The sequence below is a fragment of the Mercurialis annua genome, linkage group LG4 (genome assembly GCF_937616625.2).
Source record: "Mercurialis annua linkage group LG4, ddMerAnnu1.2, whole genome shotgun sequence".
NCBI lineage: Eukaryota > Viridiplantae > Streptophyta > Magnoliopsida > Malpighiales > Euphorbiaceae > Mercurialis > Mercurialis annua.
This window is the reverse complement of record NC_065573.1, coordinates 39,343,854-39,361,294: the sequence shown is the minus strand read 5'-3', so window position 1 is coordinate 39,361,294 and position 17,441 is coordinate 39,343,854. Positions and strand designations below refer to the sequence as shown.

The following is a 17,441-nucleotide window of genomic DNA, read 5'->3' as shown; positions in this document are numbered from 1 at the left end:
GGATTTTTCAAAAAAGAGTTCAAAATCTCGAACTAGATTTGCAAGTATTTGCTAGAATTTGTGGTTAATTAGGCTTTGCTTTTAGTTGATAAGATTTTTTCTAAGCTCATCTGAGCTATATTATCTCATTTGTTTTTGCTACCAAGTGTAGGTAAATAAATTGGTTGTACTTTATCCTTATTTTATTTAATACTAAAATAAAGCTAATTCTTAGAAGAATTCTGAATTTTGTTTCAATGCTCATTATGGTTTGGACTTTTACATGCAGGCGTTGTTTGTCGGTTATCGATTCTCGAAATATTTCAACATTGAAACCATCAACTTCTTATAGAAAAGGAAAAAGACCGATAGTGAAAGACGCTTTAATTTACATCATCGGTAGGCTCCAATGGCAATTCAGGTATCATGAGGTTATTGGAGTTAATATTTATCCTAAATTTAATTGTGATTTTTAAAATCAAACACTTTGTAAAATTAACGCACAAGAGTCTATTGCAGTGTAATTTTATTAATGTAGAACATGACAAAATTGGATTCTCTAATCTTGACTCCACATTTGATAAGTGAATAGAGAAGTTAAAATTAGAGAATATTCTTCAAATTATGGTCGCTCATTTTCTCTTAAAAACGATTAAAATCACATATGTTCCTAATCAATTTAGACTAGATATTTGATTCCTAATCAAAGTCGCTTTGTTTCTCCACGAACAAATTTTTTATACCGATGGATTCGATCACTCGAATCTGTGTATACAAAATAATGGATTACGAATTTGGAAATTCGAACTTACTTAAATATCAAATGAAAGGATTGCAAATGATTATAAGTGTGTTTATAATGTTCTTGTACATTTATTTTTTAAAGTAACAAAAAATCTCATTTCTCTTCTAATTGTCGGTGACAGGAGGTATATTTCGAATTTGAAACATACTTCATGTCATGAGCATTTAGAAAAGAAAAGAAATTTATCATATTTTTAGATAAAAATTCTGTTATTTTGGAAAATAAATGGACAATAACATTATAGATACATGTTGGACCAAGTCCCATTTGAACCCTAATTTTGAGTTTGACAATCAATTTAAAGAGTCTAATTATGTTTATTAGTGTGTATGAACATATAGAAACCATCCCGGGTCGAATCGGAGCTTTCTAGCGAGAATCGAAAAAACGACATTTAGACTAGGTTCCAGTAGCTTTTCGCGCCCGAGATGCCTCAAGCATCACGGGCGAGATCCTTTGATCTCGGGCGCGACAAAGCACATCACGGGCGCGATGCATATGACCGTTGAAGGTCCAACGGCTATATCAGAGCCTCCCATCAGTTGCTTGACAAATGACCTTCAACCATTGGCTGAATTTCTGACATTCAAATATCTCGGGCGCGACAGACAGACTTTCAACACAATCTTGAGTTCTCTTCTAGAAGATTCAAGGGTTTGTTGTTGGGGTTATAAATACCCCTTGTCTACCTCATTTATGAGGTTAGACACTCCAGCAACAACAGACATACTCAAACAATCAATTTATTCTCTCTAAATTTATTGTGCATTATTTATTGATTGCTTATTCTCTTTGTTAATTGATTAATCATTGTGATTCAATCATTAGTATTGTAGATTTGTGATTAGCCTTAGAAAAGTACATTGTGAGTTTGAATTATCTCTTAAAAATCTCTTTGTAAAGTTTGTGTTTAGCTTTAAAGCACAATCCTAATTAGTGAATTCTAAAATCTCAATCCTTAATTAAGTAGTGGAGTAGGATCGTGTTGTGATCCGAACCACTCTAAATTGCTTGTATCAATTTCTCTTCTCTTGAACCCCTCCTAAATTTTATTTACCCGCTACACCTTATTCACCCCCCTCTAAGGTAGCTACATAGGGATTTCAATACACTTATAATTATTTGCAATTCCTTCATTTGACATTTCAGTAAGTTAAATTTTCCAAACTCATAATCCCTTATTTTAAATACACAAGTTCGAGTGATTGAATCCATAGGCATGAAAAATTTATTCGTGAAGAAATGAAACGGCTTTACTAGAGATCGACTAGCTAGTCTAAATTGATTAGGAACAGAGGTGATTTTAATTGTTTCTGAAGGAAAATGAGCGACCATTATTGAAAAGATATTCTCTAATTTTAACATTTCAATTCACTAATCAAATGTGGAGTCAAAATTAGAATATCTAATTTTGCTATGTTTTACATTAATAAAATAACACCGTAATAGATTTTTGTGCATTAATTTTATAAAATGTGTTAAATTTTGAAAATCACAATCTGATTTTAGGATAAACATTAACACCAATATCCCCATAAGACCTAAATTGTCATTGGTGCAATACCGATAATTTAAATTAAGGCGTCTTTCCTATATCTATCCTTTTTCGAAAGAAGTTGATGATTTCATGGTCGAGCTGATTGAAAATATTTTGTAGCAGGGAAGCTTGCTTGCGTGTGGAAATATTCTCTCATTTATTTCATTTCATTTATGCTGGACAATTTGCATAGTCCTTATTCATGTGATATTTATTTCATTTTATTTTTGTTTTTCAATATTGGTGAAAAATAACTTACAGTTAAAATTAAATGATTTGTATGATGCAAAAAATATCAATTGTACCCCTAATTAATTTTTTTTTTTAAAATAAGATCTCAAATCACTCAATGTAAATATTATCATGATTCTTCTCCAAAAAAATTTAGGGCTTTTTATGTGAAATACTATTTTTTTTCCAACATTTACTTTTATACCACCTCTTTTAAATCTTTACATTTCATACCAACTTTCTTTTCTTTTATACTACTTTTTGAAAAAACTTTATTTTTTATATTAAAACTCATTTTTCAACATTTTTTTTCATCATTTTTAATTTTTTTTCACCGATATTATCCTACACTTAATATTTATCACATATTTAAATTTTGAATTTTGACTTTTTTTTACTGTTGATGTTTTTCGTCAGTTTTAATATCAACACAAAATCAACACAAAACCAACATATGTAATAAACTAACTAATTTAAAAAATTTAATCGTTTTTTATACTAATTTTTATATTTTAAACATTATTTCAATTTAATTTCAATTTTTTCATTTTTATTTTACATATAATGTGTTCTTTTTCGTTAGTGTTAAAATCAACTAAATTTCAACATAATATCAACACATATCAACATAAAATCAACATTGTAACATTACAATAATTTAACATCATTATTTTCTTCAATACTAAAATCAACAAAATATCAACCGAAAATCAACACAATATCAACACTATAACATTATAATAATTTAACATTATTATTTGTCTTATTTTCCGATACTACCATATCATTATCTAGTCTCAATTTATTTATTTTTTAATTTATTTCACATACAATATTATCTTATTTGTCATGTTAAAATAAAAAAATCAGTTGATATCAATATAATATCAACATAAAGTCAACATAAAATCAACAACATTGTTACATTAAAATAATTTAGCAATCAATCATCGTCAACAAATCGTTCTGCAGAATAAAAAAAACGCAGAAATACAACAAAACACAAGAAAAATGCAGAAATAACAGAATTTTATTCAATAAAACCACAAAATTATTCTACATAACATGAAATGAGTATTAGATTCTTTAAAAATACTCTTTATACATGTTTAATGGTGAAAAAACGGTAAAAAAACAAACAAAAATTCAGATCTGAAAATGATAAAAAAAACAAAAAAATTCAGATCTAAAATCAAAAAGATAAAAAAAAGATGGAGGCGAGACGAAGGCGAGAGGACAGAGGCGGAATGGCGAAACGGCGAAGGCGAAGGCGGAATGTGTGAAAGGTGAGTTTAGAGAGAAAGAAGAGAGAATTATGAAGAGAGAGAAAATAATTATAATTATTAGGGTTTGTATTATTAGAGTTCTAATTATATGAGTGGTATAAAAGTAATAATTTTTTTGTATGGTAGTTTTAAAATGCCAAACATGAGTCAGTATAAAAGTAAATCAAACTTAAATGTTGGTTATTTGAGTAAAAAGCCCAAAAATTTATTTATAACGGCGCTCGAAGGAGTAGTGGGACCAACCATCACTACCATAGGGCTCTAGTGGTAAATCCTGCCATCTCAGACTCCTATTTCCCCTCACGTGTCAACAAACAAGTTGGGCCTTTATTTGGATTCCCGATTAAGCTTTGAGTCAGCCGGAGAGAAGGTAAATTTGAATGTTTGCCATTTAGCCAAAAAAATGTTCAATATTGAATGACCTAATTACTTAAAAACACCCATCTTGTAACATTTTTTTATTTATACCCTGATTTAGGAAAAAATTCATTTGTACCTTTTTTTTGATTTTTTTTATCTGTACCCCAAAATTTATTTTTTGACAATTTAATTAATTAAAGGATGCAAATATTAAAAAAAATTAAATAGAAGAATTATATTATACTTTTTTGTATTTATAAAAATACAAACAAATCCTTTAACTTTAAAACTATTCAAATAAATCCTAAAAATTAGTCATTTTTAAATTTTTTAATTAAAGATCTTCTGACCCATCGTTGTACTCATTCAATTTACGAATCCGTCACCAAAACCGATAATTTTTTAATAAAAAATATTTTTTTTTTCTTTTTCGGAGGAGCACTACTCTTCCTCATGGAGGATGACTGGATGAGCAGTAGTTGCTCCTCCATGGAGGAGGAGAAAGTCACGCTCCTCCTCCATGGAGGAGGAGCGCGATCTGCTCCTCCTTCCAGATCTGCTAGCAGACTCCTCGTAAGGGTCGGAGCGGGTTTTGCGGATTTACTTAAAAAAAATTATAAATTGTTATTATTTATTAATTTTTGTGAGGAAAAGAGTATTTTTTTACAATTAATAATATTAATGTTTAATTAGAATATAGGCTAAATCTAAAAGATTATTTTGAATATTTTTCCAAATGAAAAGAGGTCAAATAAGCTCTTTAGGATAGAGACGAAAATAAAAAATCAAAAAAAGGGTACAATTGAACTTTTTTCTAAGTCAAGGTATAAATGAAAAAATATTACAAATAATTAACAAGTTCAGGAATAGCCACGTCCTGAAACAGGTAAAATTTATCAATAACCACGTCCTCAAACACCAGTTAACAACAATTAACAAGTTCAGGAATAGCTACAAACTGGTTCTAACAAACAACTACCCTACAATAACATTTAAATCTTCTCAACCAAAACCAGCAATAAAAACAGTGTAAGCTGTATAAAAGGATATCCTAAGCGAAAACCAACCACTAGCTAAGTAGCTCCAGTGTCATGGAAAACGGAGAAGCCTGTTTGCAGCTGTATCAAGAGTATCGACATTTCTCCTCAAGATTTTTCTTCGCTAGAGTTAAGATACCACCAAGACAGTAGAAGCAAATTAAATAACAAGAGCATCCGATAAATTTAAAATCATAGGTACTACAGGATGCCAGGGTTTATTTTTATACACTCCTAGTGAATCATCAAACAGCAAGGACGCGAGCATGTAACCTTAACTATAATTAACTGAAAAAGCATGATTACTATCTGTCTCCTTCATAGGAAAGATTACGAGGTAGGGCAATGTAATTATATGCGACCCGATAATGATCTGCATTACAAGGTACCCCAAGCGAGCTGATAGACACGAGTCGCCTATACCATATGTTTGCCTATCCTTAGCGCAATGACATTAAGCCATTGATCTCTACTATCCACCTTCTAAGCCTTGAATTTAGGGACACAATCCACATCCTCCTACTTCCAAGGAGACGTGCAAAAGGTTAATCTTTCTCACATTAATTACTTAAATATTACTTAGACATAGGGAAAAATCTTACCCGAATCGTTAAAAACCTTCTATTTTCCAGGTAATTCTCCAAACTCCAACAACAAATATCTAATTACTCATTCTCCAACTCAGCTAGACCGTATCACGGCCGTTTGTCGATCCAACTACTGCAATGATTGGAATACGAAACCTTAATGTTTTTACAATGAAAAACATCTTTTTCGTCACAACTCTATTTACTTTATGTATAGTTGAATGAATCACATAGAGAGTTTTGCTTTCTTCTCTTATTCTTTTTTCACATATAATGAAATATGAGGGTATCTCTCTTTTTAATTTACATAAGAATGTCTCTGCAGTTGCACTCCATGTTCAATTCAATTATTTTTCCGTTAAAATAAAATAGTTGCAGGCTTAAATACCGACAAGAAAAGCGAATTAAACAGGCAGCACATCTACTGAAATAAAAGAAAAAGGATACAGTTGTGCAGCTAAAGTATCAACACCCTTCATTTCCTCGTTCAATCTGCAATGCAATTTGCAATACATGAATGAATGCGGAAAAAGACGAGCTAATGTAAAAAAATAACACATAATCTAAAAGCATTACGTATAATCTGTAAACCAGGAAATTAATCATCTTGTATAGCTTTTCTGTTTGTTTTCACTTTTCAATAATCTAAAATTATCATTGCAATCGAGTTCGAAGCAACAATAACAGAACATGAAATATTCTAAACATCTTAAACCATTATCAAATATGAGAATTGAATTAAACTGAATTTTCACCTGAGACACGAATTTATATAGCGGTTTCCTTTTGTTGCAGCATCAAGCACTGTCAAATAATAAAATTAACAAAATTTAACCCCCACAAATAAAAAAAAATAAAAAAAAATAAAGTTACTAAATGTGCACCTGATTCTTGAAGACGGCCAGTAGCTTCACCAAAACATTGCATGTGATCAACTGAGTTACAAGTAACCTACATCGGAAATAACTAAACACTTTTCAATTGATTTTTTCAAATTTTAAAAAAGTAATTAAGCAATTGAATTAAGATTTGACCTCGGATAGAGCCAGTCGAAGAGAAGCAAAGAGACCGGTGAAGCTCTCAGCGATGGCTGCCGAGTCTCTCTCGACAACCTCCAGAGCTTTGAAAATCTCTTTCTTTTGGCTCATATCAGAATTTAATGATTCGGTATCGTCGGATTCATCGAGATCCGGTGAGGCGACGGGACACGTGGAGGAAGGTGGTGGTGGATTGATCTCATGATGATCAAGCTGAATTTCTTCTTCTTCTCTTACTTCTTCTTTAGCTTCCATTTCAGTGACTTTAATTACTATCATCAGATGTAACGGCGTTCATATTGAAGAACATCCATGAAAACGACGTCGTTAAAATTAGTTCAGTACGGAAACGACGTCGTTCACATTGTTTTATCATCATCTTTTTATTAATCTGAATTTTAAAGCATTTTTATCCTTAAAATTAACTTACTTGCATTCAAAATAAACCTTAAAATAAACTTACCTAAATTTTAATCAATTTTTTTTTTAATTAGGTGTGGTTCCAATGTTTTTTTTGAATTTAACATAAATTATTAGCTTTATAGTAATCGATCAAGTTTCCAAAAAAGAAACTGAAATTCTTAAACTAACTTGTTTGAAACCGGACGAGTCTAAAATCAATCATACAATACAATACAATTACAAAAATATTACTATAAAGTTTCATTTGAAAGAAAAACACGGTAATACTGTGTTTCTAAACATGTATTTAGGGTGCGGTGGGTTAAGTTTACAAGTAAAAATTATATAAAAATTGTTCCATCTAAAAAATAAAATAATTACTAAGTTGAATAAAATCTAATTTGATTTGATTGATTTAATTTTCGAGTTAGCAAATTATAATAATAACTCTACTATTTAAAAAACTCAAAATAATAAAAAATAAAGAAATACTAGATTTAATAAATAAATCTAAATATAATTATAATATATAATATATCTTATATTTTAATATTTCAAATACATAAAAATATCGTCATTATACTATATTTTTAAAAATTAAATTAAATTATTAGGTGTAGTATGCTTCTTCAGCCTTTTTATTATTCATAATTAGAAACCAAACCAAATTAGTAAAATATTATGCATATCATTTATAGTTTAGCTTGCTTTGTGGTTTGGTCCAATTTTTATACACCACTTACATAAGGGTTTTAAACGATTTGAGCCAACTTAAATTATGTCAAGTTCGAGTATATTATAGAAGCTCAAACTTAAATCCAAATTGACTTAATTTTTTATAAAATGAGGTCGATTGTAAATGACATCCGAACTATTTGAGTTCGTACTACAATCAGTTAGCAACTACACTTATATTAGTCACTTAATTAATAACAAAACAAAAGAGTAGTTAAAATTAGAATCCTGAATCTTCTTTTTCCAAAATTCATAAAGATAAAGGAAATGATGTTTTCTGAATGGAATAATGGGGCCGAATTAGGGTAAGCCAATATTAATCTAAACCGATTTATATATGATTAATTTGGTCAGTTTGGTTCGATTTATAAATTCTTTTGTTTGGCTATAGTTAGTGACTTTAAAAATTTAACTAATTGAATTAATCTAAAAATTTAATATCTTTAGTTTACATTTTTTTTATAGTTATTTTGATTTAACCGAATTAATCGACTTATTCCACTGTTTTGTTTTTAAAATTTTGATAATTCCATTTATTTGATAATTTGGCCAGTTTGGATAAAGAAGTATAATTATTCGATTAATTCGGAATGAATATTTTGAATTGAGTTTAATTACAATGACTCGTTCCTAAATTTGCCATTGTATCAAGATTTGGCCGATTTAATTGTAAGGTCAATTAATTAAATATAATTTTAAAACATAACTAATAAGTAAGAATTTAAAATTTTATAGTATAATCATATAAATGAATTTTTGATTTTTGTAATCTTTATGGTTCAAAAAGCTTGAACATTATTTCTAATTTTACAGTATTATCATTTACTTTTTAGACCGGCTTATTAAATTCGGCCGATGAGTCATTTATTCTTGTATTTCTGATAATTCTAGCAACAAAAAATTAGCTTCGACAAAAAAAACCATAATCTCACTTAAAAATAAAAATAATTAAATGGTGTAATCATAAAATCACAAATTATAATAATATGACATGAAAAGGAAATTTTTGGTTGGTTATTTCAAAATTATAGGGATGATGTCAGGCAACAAAATTAAATGGACAAAGGCTACAAGGCGGGAACTCCACTCCAAATTTAGTGGGAGTGTGTCCCACCACTAATCCTTATGCGTGCGACCCTCAATTAAAAACCATATATTAAAAATAAAAACATTTCATAAAATTTTTTAATTTTGAAAAATAGATAAGAAAAACAATAGCAAAACGCAGTTTCAATTTCATTTTCTTTTCAAAATCAAACACATTTCTGACAATTTCCTTTTTCTTTTCTTTTCTTTTCCAACACAAAAGAAAGGAAAAGAAAAGAAAAAAAAAATCAATTAATTCCTCTCTCTGTATCACATTTTGAAACCGTCCTTTTTTTAGAAGAAAACTCCGGCCACCTATCGTACACCGGTCAGGCTGTCACCTCCGTCGATCTCTATGTACATTGTATCAATTTCAATTCGATCTTAGTTTCTTCACCGGTTTCCGCTTCTATTTATCGATCTTCGGTTTTAATTTTAACTATTATTATGATTCTCCAGGTTAGTCTACATTTAATTATTTTAAACGTTAATTTCGCTTTTTAAATTCGGCGTTTGATATTATCTTTGGATCTGGTGCATTTTCTGTTTGTCTTATGCATAGCTGGTTTATTTGGATTTGTGGTGTCTCCTCCTATTTTTGGTTAATTAGGCTTTGTTTTTAGTTGATAAGATTTATTTGGAATTAAAATTAATTAACTAAGCTCATTTAAGCTATAATATCTCATTTGTTTTGCTAGAAGTGTAGGGAAATAAATACATTATAGTTATTTTATTCATTAGTAAAATAGAGCTAATTTTAGAAGAATTCTGAATTTTATTTTAGTGTTTATTATGGTTTGGACTTTTAAATGCAGTCGCGCTTCGTCTGTAATTGATTCTCCGGAAGAAAGAAGTTCCAGGTCAGCAATCTTCATCATGAACGTTGATCAAGATATGAAACTTGGTAGAAATGGAATGTATGACGGTATGAATGGAAATGATTGTTTGGAAATTGAAGGAAGTGGACGCCGTGAAGACGTCTTTAATGGTAATTAGAGTTGCTCCTTTTGAAAAGTTGGAAAGATTTCCTTATTTTTATTGACTTATTGGCTCTACTTGTGCGATTTTAGGTAATATACCATCATTGGTTGAATGGCTGAACCATATGATGCCTCATTTAAATTTACCATTAGAAGCTTCGGAGGAAGAATTGAGAGCATGCTTGATTGATGGCACTGTTTTGTGTAGCATTTTGAACAAGCTCAATCCTGGTTCAGTTGACATGGTTTGCTTGTTTCCCATTGAATATAATATGTTTCGTGTTTTTGCTATCGTTATTGTTAGAATTTCTTTTAACTTTTTCTTGTAGAGCCATTTTTCAGTTCTCTTATTTTTCCTGGATTTGTCTTGTGTTTTTAGAGAGGTAATACTGTACCTGGTCCTGAGAAAATCAAATTGTTTCTGGCAGCAATGGATGAAATGGGATTTTCTAGGTTTGTAAATGCTGATTTACAACAGGTATGGGTATTTTTCCTACTCAAACAAAAAACACTTGCATTTTCATTCATCTATAAATGTGTGTGACGCCTCTGTTTCATAACTTGTTTCTATCTTTAAATTCTGACATCTACATAGCATCTGATACTTTGCAGGGATACATGTTACCGGTTCTGCAGTGCCTTAGCACGCTCAAAGCACATTTTGATCATAATGGTGGTACTCGTAATAGAAGATTATGGAATCTATTGTTGGCAAATACCAAAGGGACGGATCGACATGTAAATGCTTTATTATCTGGAGAAGAGAAACATAAGTGGAAAGTAGAGTCATTAGAAGGAACTGATCGTTGCCGTGTGCATGCATCAACCCGCGGAGTACATCGCTCTGTTGTTTCAGGTGTTTTACCTTCTTTAAAGAAGTTTAATTTACACGAATCAGAATTGCTAATGTTTAATTACATGAGAAGAATTGGTTTAGTATTTGCAACTACATCAACCTTAGGTTTTTGTATATCAATGAATAGTATTAATACGGTACCTTTTTGTAGTTTTCTGTTAGATTTCAATTGAGGTCATCATTTCATGTGCTCAAATGTTTGAAATGTATTTAGTTCGTATTTTAAAATATGAATGCTATATGCAGATGTTGAGATTTTTTTGTTCAAATCAAGAACGAAATATTTTTATCATGAAATGCTGTTATGCTGTTTATGACTGCTTGTTAGGACGTGCTTTTCATTGTTATTGCATGCCATCTAAGCTGAAAGTTTTTTAGCAATGCCGATTTAACTATCTTGCCACAAGATCAAATATGCGTAAAATAATTTGAAATGATGGTATGGTGAATGATACTATGTCTTACTTCTCTGATTAGGAGATATTTCCCATACCTTGATGTACAATCTTATCCTGCTTTCCCATAATTATAAGCGAGCTCAAAAGTTGAAGTCTAATCTTGCGGATAAGTTTGTTTCACACCAATTACAATTTGAGGAATTATGTTCATCCTTTTTAGTCACACAATGGTGTGTTTTATTTAGAAGTGACAACTATTAGTGTGCTAATGGCTAGGTGTTTCTACCAATAATTCTTTATTCTATATATTCTAAAAACTGACTTGGTGCATTATAGGCTATGTATTTTATACACTATCTTACCTTAAAGGACGCCAGCAAATAGTTGTCCCATTATTTTTTTCATTTCTTAGATTGAGTTATTTTTCTACATGTTTACACTTTAGCTGAATTGCTTTTTACCCTTGTTGGTGATTACATATCCAGAGCCTGCTTTGCTCCATGATGCTGGCCACAAGCTTTCTGATCAGTTGTCAATAAAACAAGGGCTCTATGGTGATCTTTCAGATTCTAATATTTTGGAATTGATAAAATCACATGGTTTGGATGTAAGCTTCTTAACTTGAATGTTGTAATATACTAATATAAAAAAGAATTCAATTACAATGTCTATTATATTTTGATGTTGTTTTTATGGATGTTTTTCCTTTTTGCAATTTCTATTGCAGAGTGCCTCAACTCGAGCATTGTTTGGTTTAGTAAATAACATTCTGGATGATATCTGCGAAAGGAAGACTGGCCAGTTTCAACATGTATGGCTATGAGAGGAGTTCTAAATATTACATCTGAGTGCAATTATAGATTAATTCTGTAGTAAATTATTCAAATCAACGATTTTACTTTCTCTTTTCTATTTCTAATTGAGTTGGTTCTCTTTTTATGTCAACTCTTTTCATGATAGATGACACTAATAATGAAGAAAGTATTGCAAGTTATTGAGGAACGATTTTCAACTCACACAGAGAATTTGACAGATGTAATGTCTTAATTTTTTTTTCTATACTATACATCTTTTTGTTCAAATCAATGCACATGCATGTGCACACACTGGGTACTATTGATGCTTGTGTTTTTTTATTTATTGTGATAATTTTGCACTGTGACACTTGTGTTGCCATATGGTTTCAGCAAAATAATCTGTATAAGCTTCGCTCAGAAAAGTACCAATGTAGAATAAGAGGACTTGAAACTCTTGTATCTGGATCCACAGATGAAATCGCGGTAATTTGCCTAATAGTTATAAGTTTTTTAAGCTTTTATGACTTTTATGACTTTAATCACTTTATTGATTTATGTTCATTTTTTATCTTCATAGGTATTATTGTCACACCTGCAGCAGCTAAAGGTGAGCTCATGACTGAATGCATATATATAGCTAAAGCTAAAGAAGCATATCTGGTTATTCATATCTGTAATTCTTTCATTGTTGATTTTGAATGTCTTTGCCACGTTAATGAAGCATGTACGTTAGTCTATTATTTATGTCTACCTCAGAGTGAAAAATGGGAAAACTTATAAATTCCTAGTCTTTATTGCTGAATGTGGTCCATTGAGTGTTTATGGTTAAGAACTGAACTGCAGGTTAAGTATTTCAAGAAAAAGAAGCTGTTTAAGTCTTAATTTACTAATGTTTAATAGAAAAATGTTTTTTTTTTCATGCGGTTCTGTTAAGACTCGATTTGTTTTTGCTTTTATAAGTGCTTGTTTTGTCATTTTATCTTTTTTTTGTTTTGTAGATCGAGAAAATCAAAATTGAGCAAAAGGAAAAGCTTGAAGAGCAGGATCTACTTAGGTTAAAGGAAGAAAAGAATCATAGTGATGTTGAGATATTTAACCTGAAACAGGAACTAGAATTAGTTAAGAAAAGGCATGAAGAGCAATGCTTATTTCTGGAAGCTCAAGCTAAAGAAACCAAGGTTGAGTTGCAAAAGAAAGTAAAGGAACTTGAGCACTTTCTGGTTGAATCAAGGAGTAAGGTGGAACAACTTCAATCATTTTCTGAATCTAAGTCTAGGAGATGGAAAAGGAAGGAGGGAAAGTACCGGAACTTTATAGATCATCAGTCTGAAGCTTTACAGGTTTGTTTTGGTCTTCACTTTCTAATCTACCGTGTTTCTGGTGCAATAGTATAATGCATTAATTTACGGGGCTGATTATTTTAGGTGCTAAGGGCTTCATCTGAATCTATAAAGCATGAAGTTTTAAAGGCAAAGAGAAGTTATTTCGAGGAGTTTCAATGTTTGGGTAGGAATGCCTTTTCACTATTTATTTATTTTAAAGTCTTTCAGTTTTAATTGATTCAACATCTCTTCATGATGCGCATAATGGTCATCTGGATCAGGATACAAGATGAAAGGACTAGCTGAAGCTGCTGAGAATTATCATTCTGTGCTTGCAGAAAATCGAAGACTATATAATGAAGTTCAGGATCTAAAAGGTGCGTAAATTACTACAGTTTTATGTTTATATGTATGCTTATTGCTTATATATGTTATTGCTTTTCATAGGAAATATTAGAGTGTATTGTCGAATAAGACCCTTTCTTCCTGGACAATGTAAAAAGCAAACCACCATAGAATTAATTGGTGAAAATGGCGAAATTGTCATTTCAAATCCCTCCAAACAAGGAAAGGATAGCCATAGACTCTTCAAATTTAACAAGGTTTTTGGTCCAAAAACTAGTCAAGGTGAGAAATTTGTGATTTTTTTGTTCTATTTTTGCATTCTCATTTCTCGTTTTTATTGTGAAAATTTAATCAATTAACACTTTTTTGGTAAATGTTATTGCTTTTAGAGGAAGTGTTTTTGGATACACAGCCTTTAATTCGGTCTGTTCTTGACGGATATGATGTCTGCATTTTTGCTTATGGCCAAACCGGATCAGGAAAGACTTACACTATGGTATCTAGCTAAATTGAGAATTTTTGTTTCAAACATTATGTTGCATGATATATGAACTTATACTTTTTTATGTTGTTTTTGGGCATATCCATTCAATAGAGTGGACCTAATTTACTATCAGAAGAAGATTGGGGAGTTAATTATCGTGCTTTGCATGACCTTTTCCAAATCTCTCAAACAAGGAGAAGCTCCATTAGATATGATGTCGGTGTACAAATGGTTGAAATATATAATGAACAAGTTCGTGATCTACTCTCAAGTGATGGCCCTCTGAAAAGATATCCTTTATTTTAGTTAATTTATTTAGCCTTTTTGGGTTTTTTATAGCTTAGATTTCTAATTTTAAATTTGTCATGCTGGTATATTTGTTTATTATATTTTCTTATGAAATCTAAATATTTTCTTCTTTCATTAGCAGCCCTTCATTATGCGTTCTGATTATCTTAATTTGATATTAAATAAATTACATTTTTCTTAACTTGCACACACTTGGGATTTGGAGTACGACCCAACCAAATGGATTAGCTGTTCCTGATGCTAGCATGCACTCTGTTGAATCAACTGCTGATGTTTTGGATTTGATGAACATTGGGTTGATGAATCGCACAATTGGTGCTACTGCTCTCAACGAAAGAAGTAGCAGATCCCACAGGTTACCTTTCTTTAACAAGATTATCCAACAATGATCTGTCAGTCTTCAAGATTTTGATTTGATACCACTTTTGCAGTGTTCTCACTGTTCATGTTCGTGGAACGGATTTGAAGGGTGGTACTGTTTTGCGAGGTAACCTACATTTAATAGATTTGGCTGGTAGTGAACGAGTAGAGAGATCCGAAGCAACTGGTGATAGACTTAAAGAGGCACAGCACATAAACAAGTCACTTTCTGCCCTTGGAGACGTGATATATGCTTTGTCTCAAAAGAGTCCTCACGTGCCATACCGGAATAGCAAACTAACTCAAGTCTTACAAAGTTCTTTAGGTATTTTCAATCCTATTGATGATTCGATTTTACAGTCCAAGTGAGTTTTCCCTTTTTTTATTTCTCGACTAATTCTATTTTATTGTAATTCACATTATAGGTGGTCAAGCAAAGACACTCATGTTTGTCCAGCTCAATCCAGATGTCGATTCGTATTCCGAAACTGTTAGTACATTGAAGTTTGCAGAGAGGGTTTCTGGTGTTGAATTAGGTGCTGCAAGGAGCAACAAAGAAGGGCGAGATGTTAGAGAACTAATGCAACAGGTCGTAGTTAATAATCTTTAGCATTATTTATTGTATGGTTTATTTACTTAAATTCTCTCTTGGCTATGCTTAGGATAACTCTACTCTCAGATATGTAAATATGCATTTGTCAATAACATTAGGAATTAATCCCTCGACTACTGTCCCGGTGCTTGCATAGACTTGGCTAGTGTTTGAGTTTTATTTGAACTGATGTTTTTTTTTTAAATTGAATTAAACTGAAATTTTAAGGAAGTACAAATTTTCAAACCGAACCAAACCAAACTAGTCGGTTTGGTTGATTTTCTTCTGTTTGGTTTTCACTTAAACTTAACTAGTTATTTTTATGCCCAAAACTGGATATTTTTTATAATCTCATACCAAACCAAACAGAATTTATCAGTTCGGTTTGGTTCGATTTTTGCACACCCATATCTCATGATAATATCTTATGCCTGTGCTATTGACCAATTATGTCATTGTCTAATTTCATTTGCAGTTCCCTGACTTAAAGTGAACAATGCAGGTGTCATCCTTGAAGGACACAATTGCAAGGAAAGATGAAGAGATTGAGCGGCTGCAGTTGATCAAGTCAAATGTCAATGGCATGAAGCACGGTATGACCTCACATAAGAGTGATTCTTCATCTCCAAGAAGACTTTCAAATGGGAACACGCGTCATAGCCCTAAGACAGCTGCAGGAAAAGGACCCGGATCTGAGAGAGTAGCATCAGACATGGATAATAGCTCAGAGTACAGTGAGAAACGTTCTGAAACTGGTTCTCTGCTGTCAATGGATGAATTCAGACATCGAAATGGACTTTTGCAACCATCAAATTCAATAGGTGAATTAAGTCTTCAAAAGGAATTTCTTCCTCTGTCGAAGATTGAACAAAATGTCAACCAGAATTCTAAAGAAGATATTGATCTCTTGGGGTTTGGAGACGCAGATTCGGATGAACGATTAAGTGACATATCAGACAGCGGTCTTTCAATGGGAACTGAAACAGAATCTGTGGAGTTTTCTCTTTTCACCGAATCTGCAAAATCATTTGAAACTGCAGGTCCTGTCGAAGCTTCTGAATCAGCCAAATTTTACGAAGTAGCAAGACCGGTTCAAGTGGCAAAACCAACTGAGAAAGCAGAAACAACAGAAAAGTGAGTATATTGTAGTATTTTACATCTACAATTTTAAGCTTTCTAATGAATTTATTGCTTTTAGTTTGCTGATTATTACACCGTCTCAGAAGTGATTGTCATGTAATACTTTTATTTGTTAGCAGACCACCACAGTTTACATCTAAGCTTCCTAGGCCTCCACAAAGACCGGCACAAACAACGACATCACGTTTGTCATTAACCAAGAGCTCCACTCCAAGGGGTTCATCTGGTAACCATTTATACTTAATATTTTATCGCCTTCTTTAGGATTCGGTTAGGTCAATTTTTAGCTACTTCCATTAACTACGCATGATTGAATTAATCATACACGTTACGCACTTCTGACAACTTCTATCACTCTAACAGCACCTAGGAAAATGACTCTTGGTAGTTCATCTGCATCGAGACTTTCAAAACGTTGGACATAAAGCTGGTGGCTTTCTGGATGACAGTAAAGAATTGACAGTAACTCAGTAGATTGTAAATTCTAACTCTCAACTTACTGCTATCTCTAGTTTCTTCCTTGCTTCCACTTATCCCATAGAAAAGGGATGACTGGAGACCAATTTGTGGTGTAAATTGTATATACGCAAGAATTGTAGTGTTAAGCTCGTTGAGTTTCACCACATTTTGTTGCTCTTATTTATGTTGAAATGCATTATAAATTTAGAAAAAATGGTCGTCGTGGACTTTAAATTTGTACGTCAAGGTCAAGCCATTTTAATTTCTCTAATTAATGATAGCACTCCCGCATGTTAGGTCAATTAACCTTCAAATTG

The 17,441-nt window shown here is 31.6% G+C and overlaps 2 protein-coding genes and 1 long non-coding RNA gene across 3 annotated transcripts; 1 reads left to right on the top strand and 2 right to left on the bottom strand.

Moving 5' to 3' along the window:
• Positions 1-5,049: 5,049 nt before the first annotated feature.
• LOC126679495 (uncharacterized) lies at positions 5,050-7,197 on the bottom strand. Its single transcript, XM_050374536.1, has 5 exons — positions 6,857-7,197; positions 6,707-6,773; positions 6,578-6,626; positions 6,270-6,314; positions 5,050-5,354 (listed from the first exon to the last, which is right to left on the bottom strand). Exons 1-5 carry the CDS (start codon positions 7,136-7,138, stop codon positions 5,288-5,290), a joined length of 510 nt encoding a protein of 169 aa, XP_050230493.1. The 5' UTR covers positions 7,139-7,197; the 3' UTR covers positions 5,050-5,287.
• LOC126679496 (uncharacterized) lies at positions 5,396-6,263 on the bottom strand. Its single transcript, XR_007640872.1, has 2 exons — positions 5,838-6,263; positions 5,396-5,754 (listed from the first exon to the last, which is right to left on the bottom strand). It is a non-coding gene; the product is annotated as an uncharacterized LOC126679496 (long non-coding RNA).
• Positions 7,198-9,231: 2,034 nt separating the features above from the next.
• Positions 9,232-17,358, top strand: LOC126677276 (kinesin-like protein KIN-14J). The gene is made up of 22 exons (XM_050371825.2): positions 9,232-9,541; positions 9,898-10,070; positions 10,153-10,307; positions 10,442-10,540; positions 10,675-10,918; positions 11,802-11,923; positions 12,044-12,127; positions 12,277-12,351; positions 12,504-12,596; positions 12,691-12,720; positions 13,112-13,453; positions 13,538-13,619; positions 13,717-13,812; positions 13,883-14,062; positions 14,170-14,276; positions 14,376-14,554; positions 14,764-14,928; positions 15,005-15,258; positions 15,359-15,522; positions 16,028-16,659; positions 16,782-16,891; positions 17,029-17,358. The coding sequence occupies exons 2-22, from the start codon at positions 9,959-9,961 to the stop codon at positions 17,088-17,090; spliced, it is 3,387 nt and encodes a 1,128-aa protein (XP_050227782.1). The 5' UTR covers positions 9,232-9,541; positions 9,898-9,958; the 3' UTR covers positions 17,091-17,358.
• Positions 17,359-17,441: the final 83 nt, after the last annotated feature.

Bases quoted from the DNA above. Each gene is read 5' to 3' on its own strand.
- LOC126677276 (XM_050371825.2), top strand. From the start codon at position 9,959: ATGAACGTTGATCAAGATATGAAACTTGGTAGAAATGGAATGTATGAC. The intron at 14,063-14,169 runs GTGAGAAATTTG...TATTGCTTTTAG, and splicing joins TGGTCCAAAAACTAGTCAAG to AGGAAGTGTTTTTGGATACA. The intron at 14,277-14,375 runs GTATCTAGCTAA...TCCATTCAATAG, and splicing joins CAGGAAAGACTTACACTATG to AGTGGACCTAATTTACTATC.
- LOC126679495 (XM_050374536.1), bottom strand. From the start codon at position 7,138: ATGATAGTAATTAAAGTCACTGAAATGGAAGCTAAAGAAGAAGTAAGA. The intron at 6,774-6,856 runs GTCAAATCTTAA...TTTCCGATGTAG, and splicing joins TTCGACTGGCTCTATCCGAG to GTTACTTGTAACTCAGTTGA. The intron at 6,315-6,577 runs GTGAAAATTCAG...ATTGCATTGCAG, and splicing joins TATATAAATTCGTGTCTCAG to ATTGAACGAGGAAATGAAGG.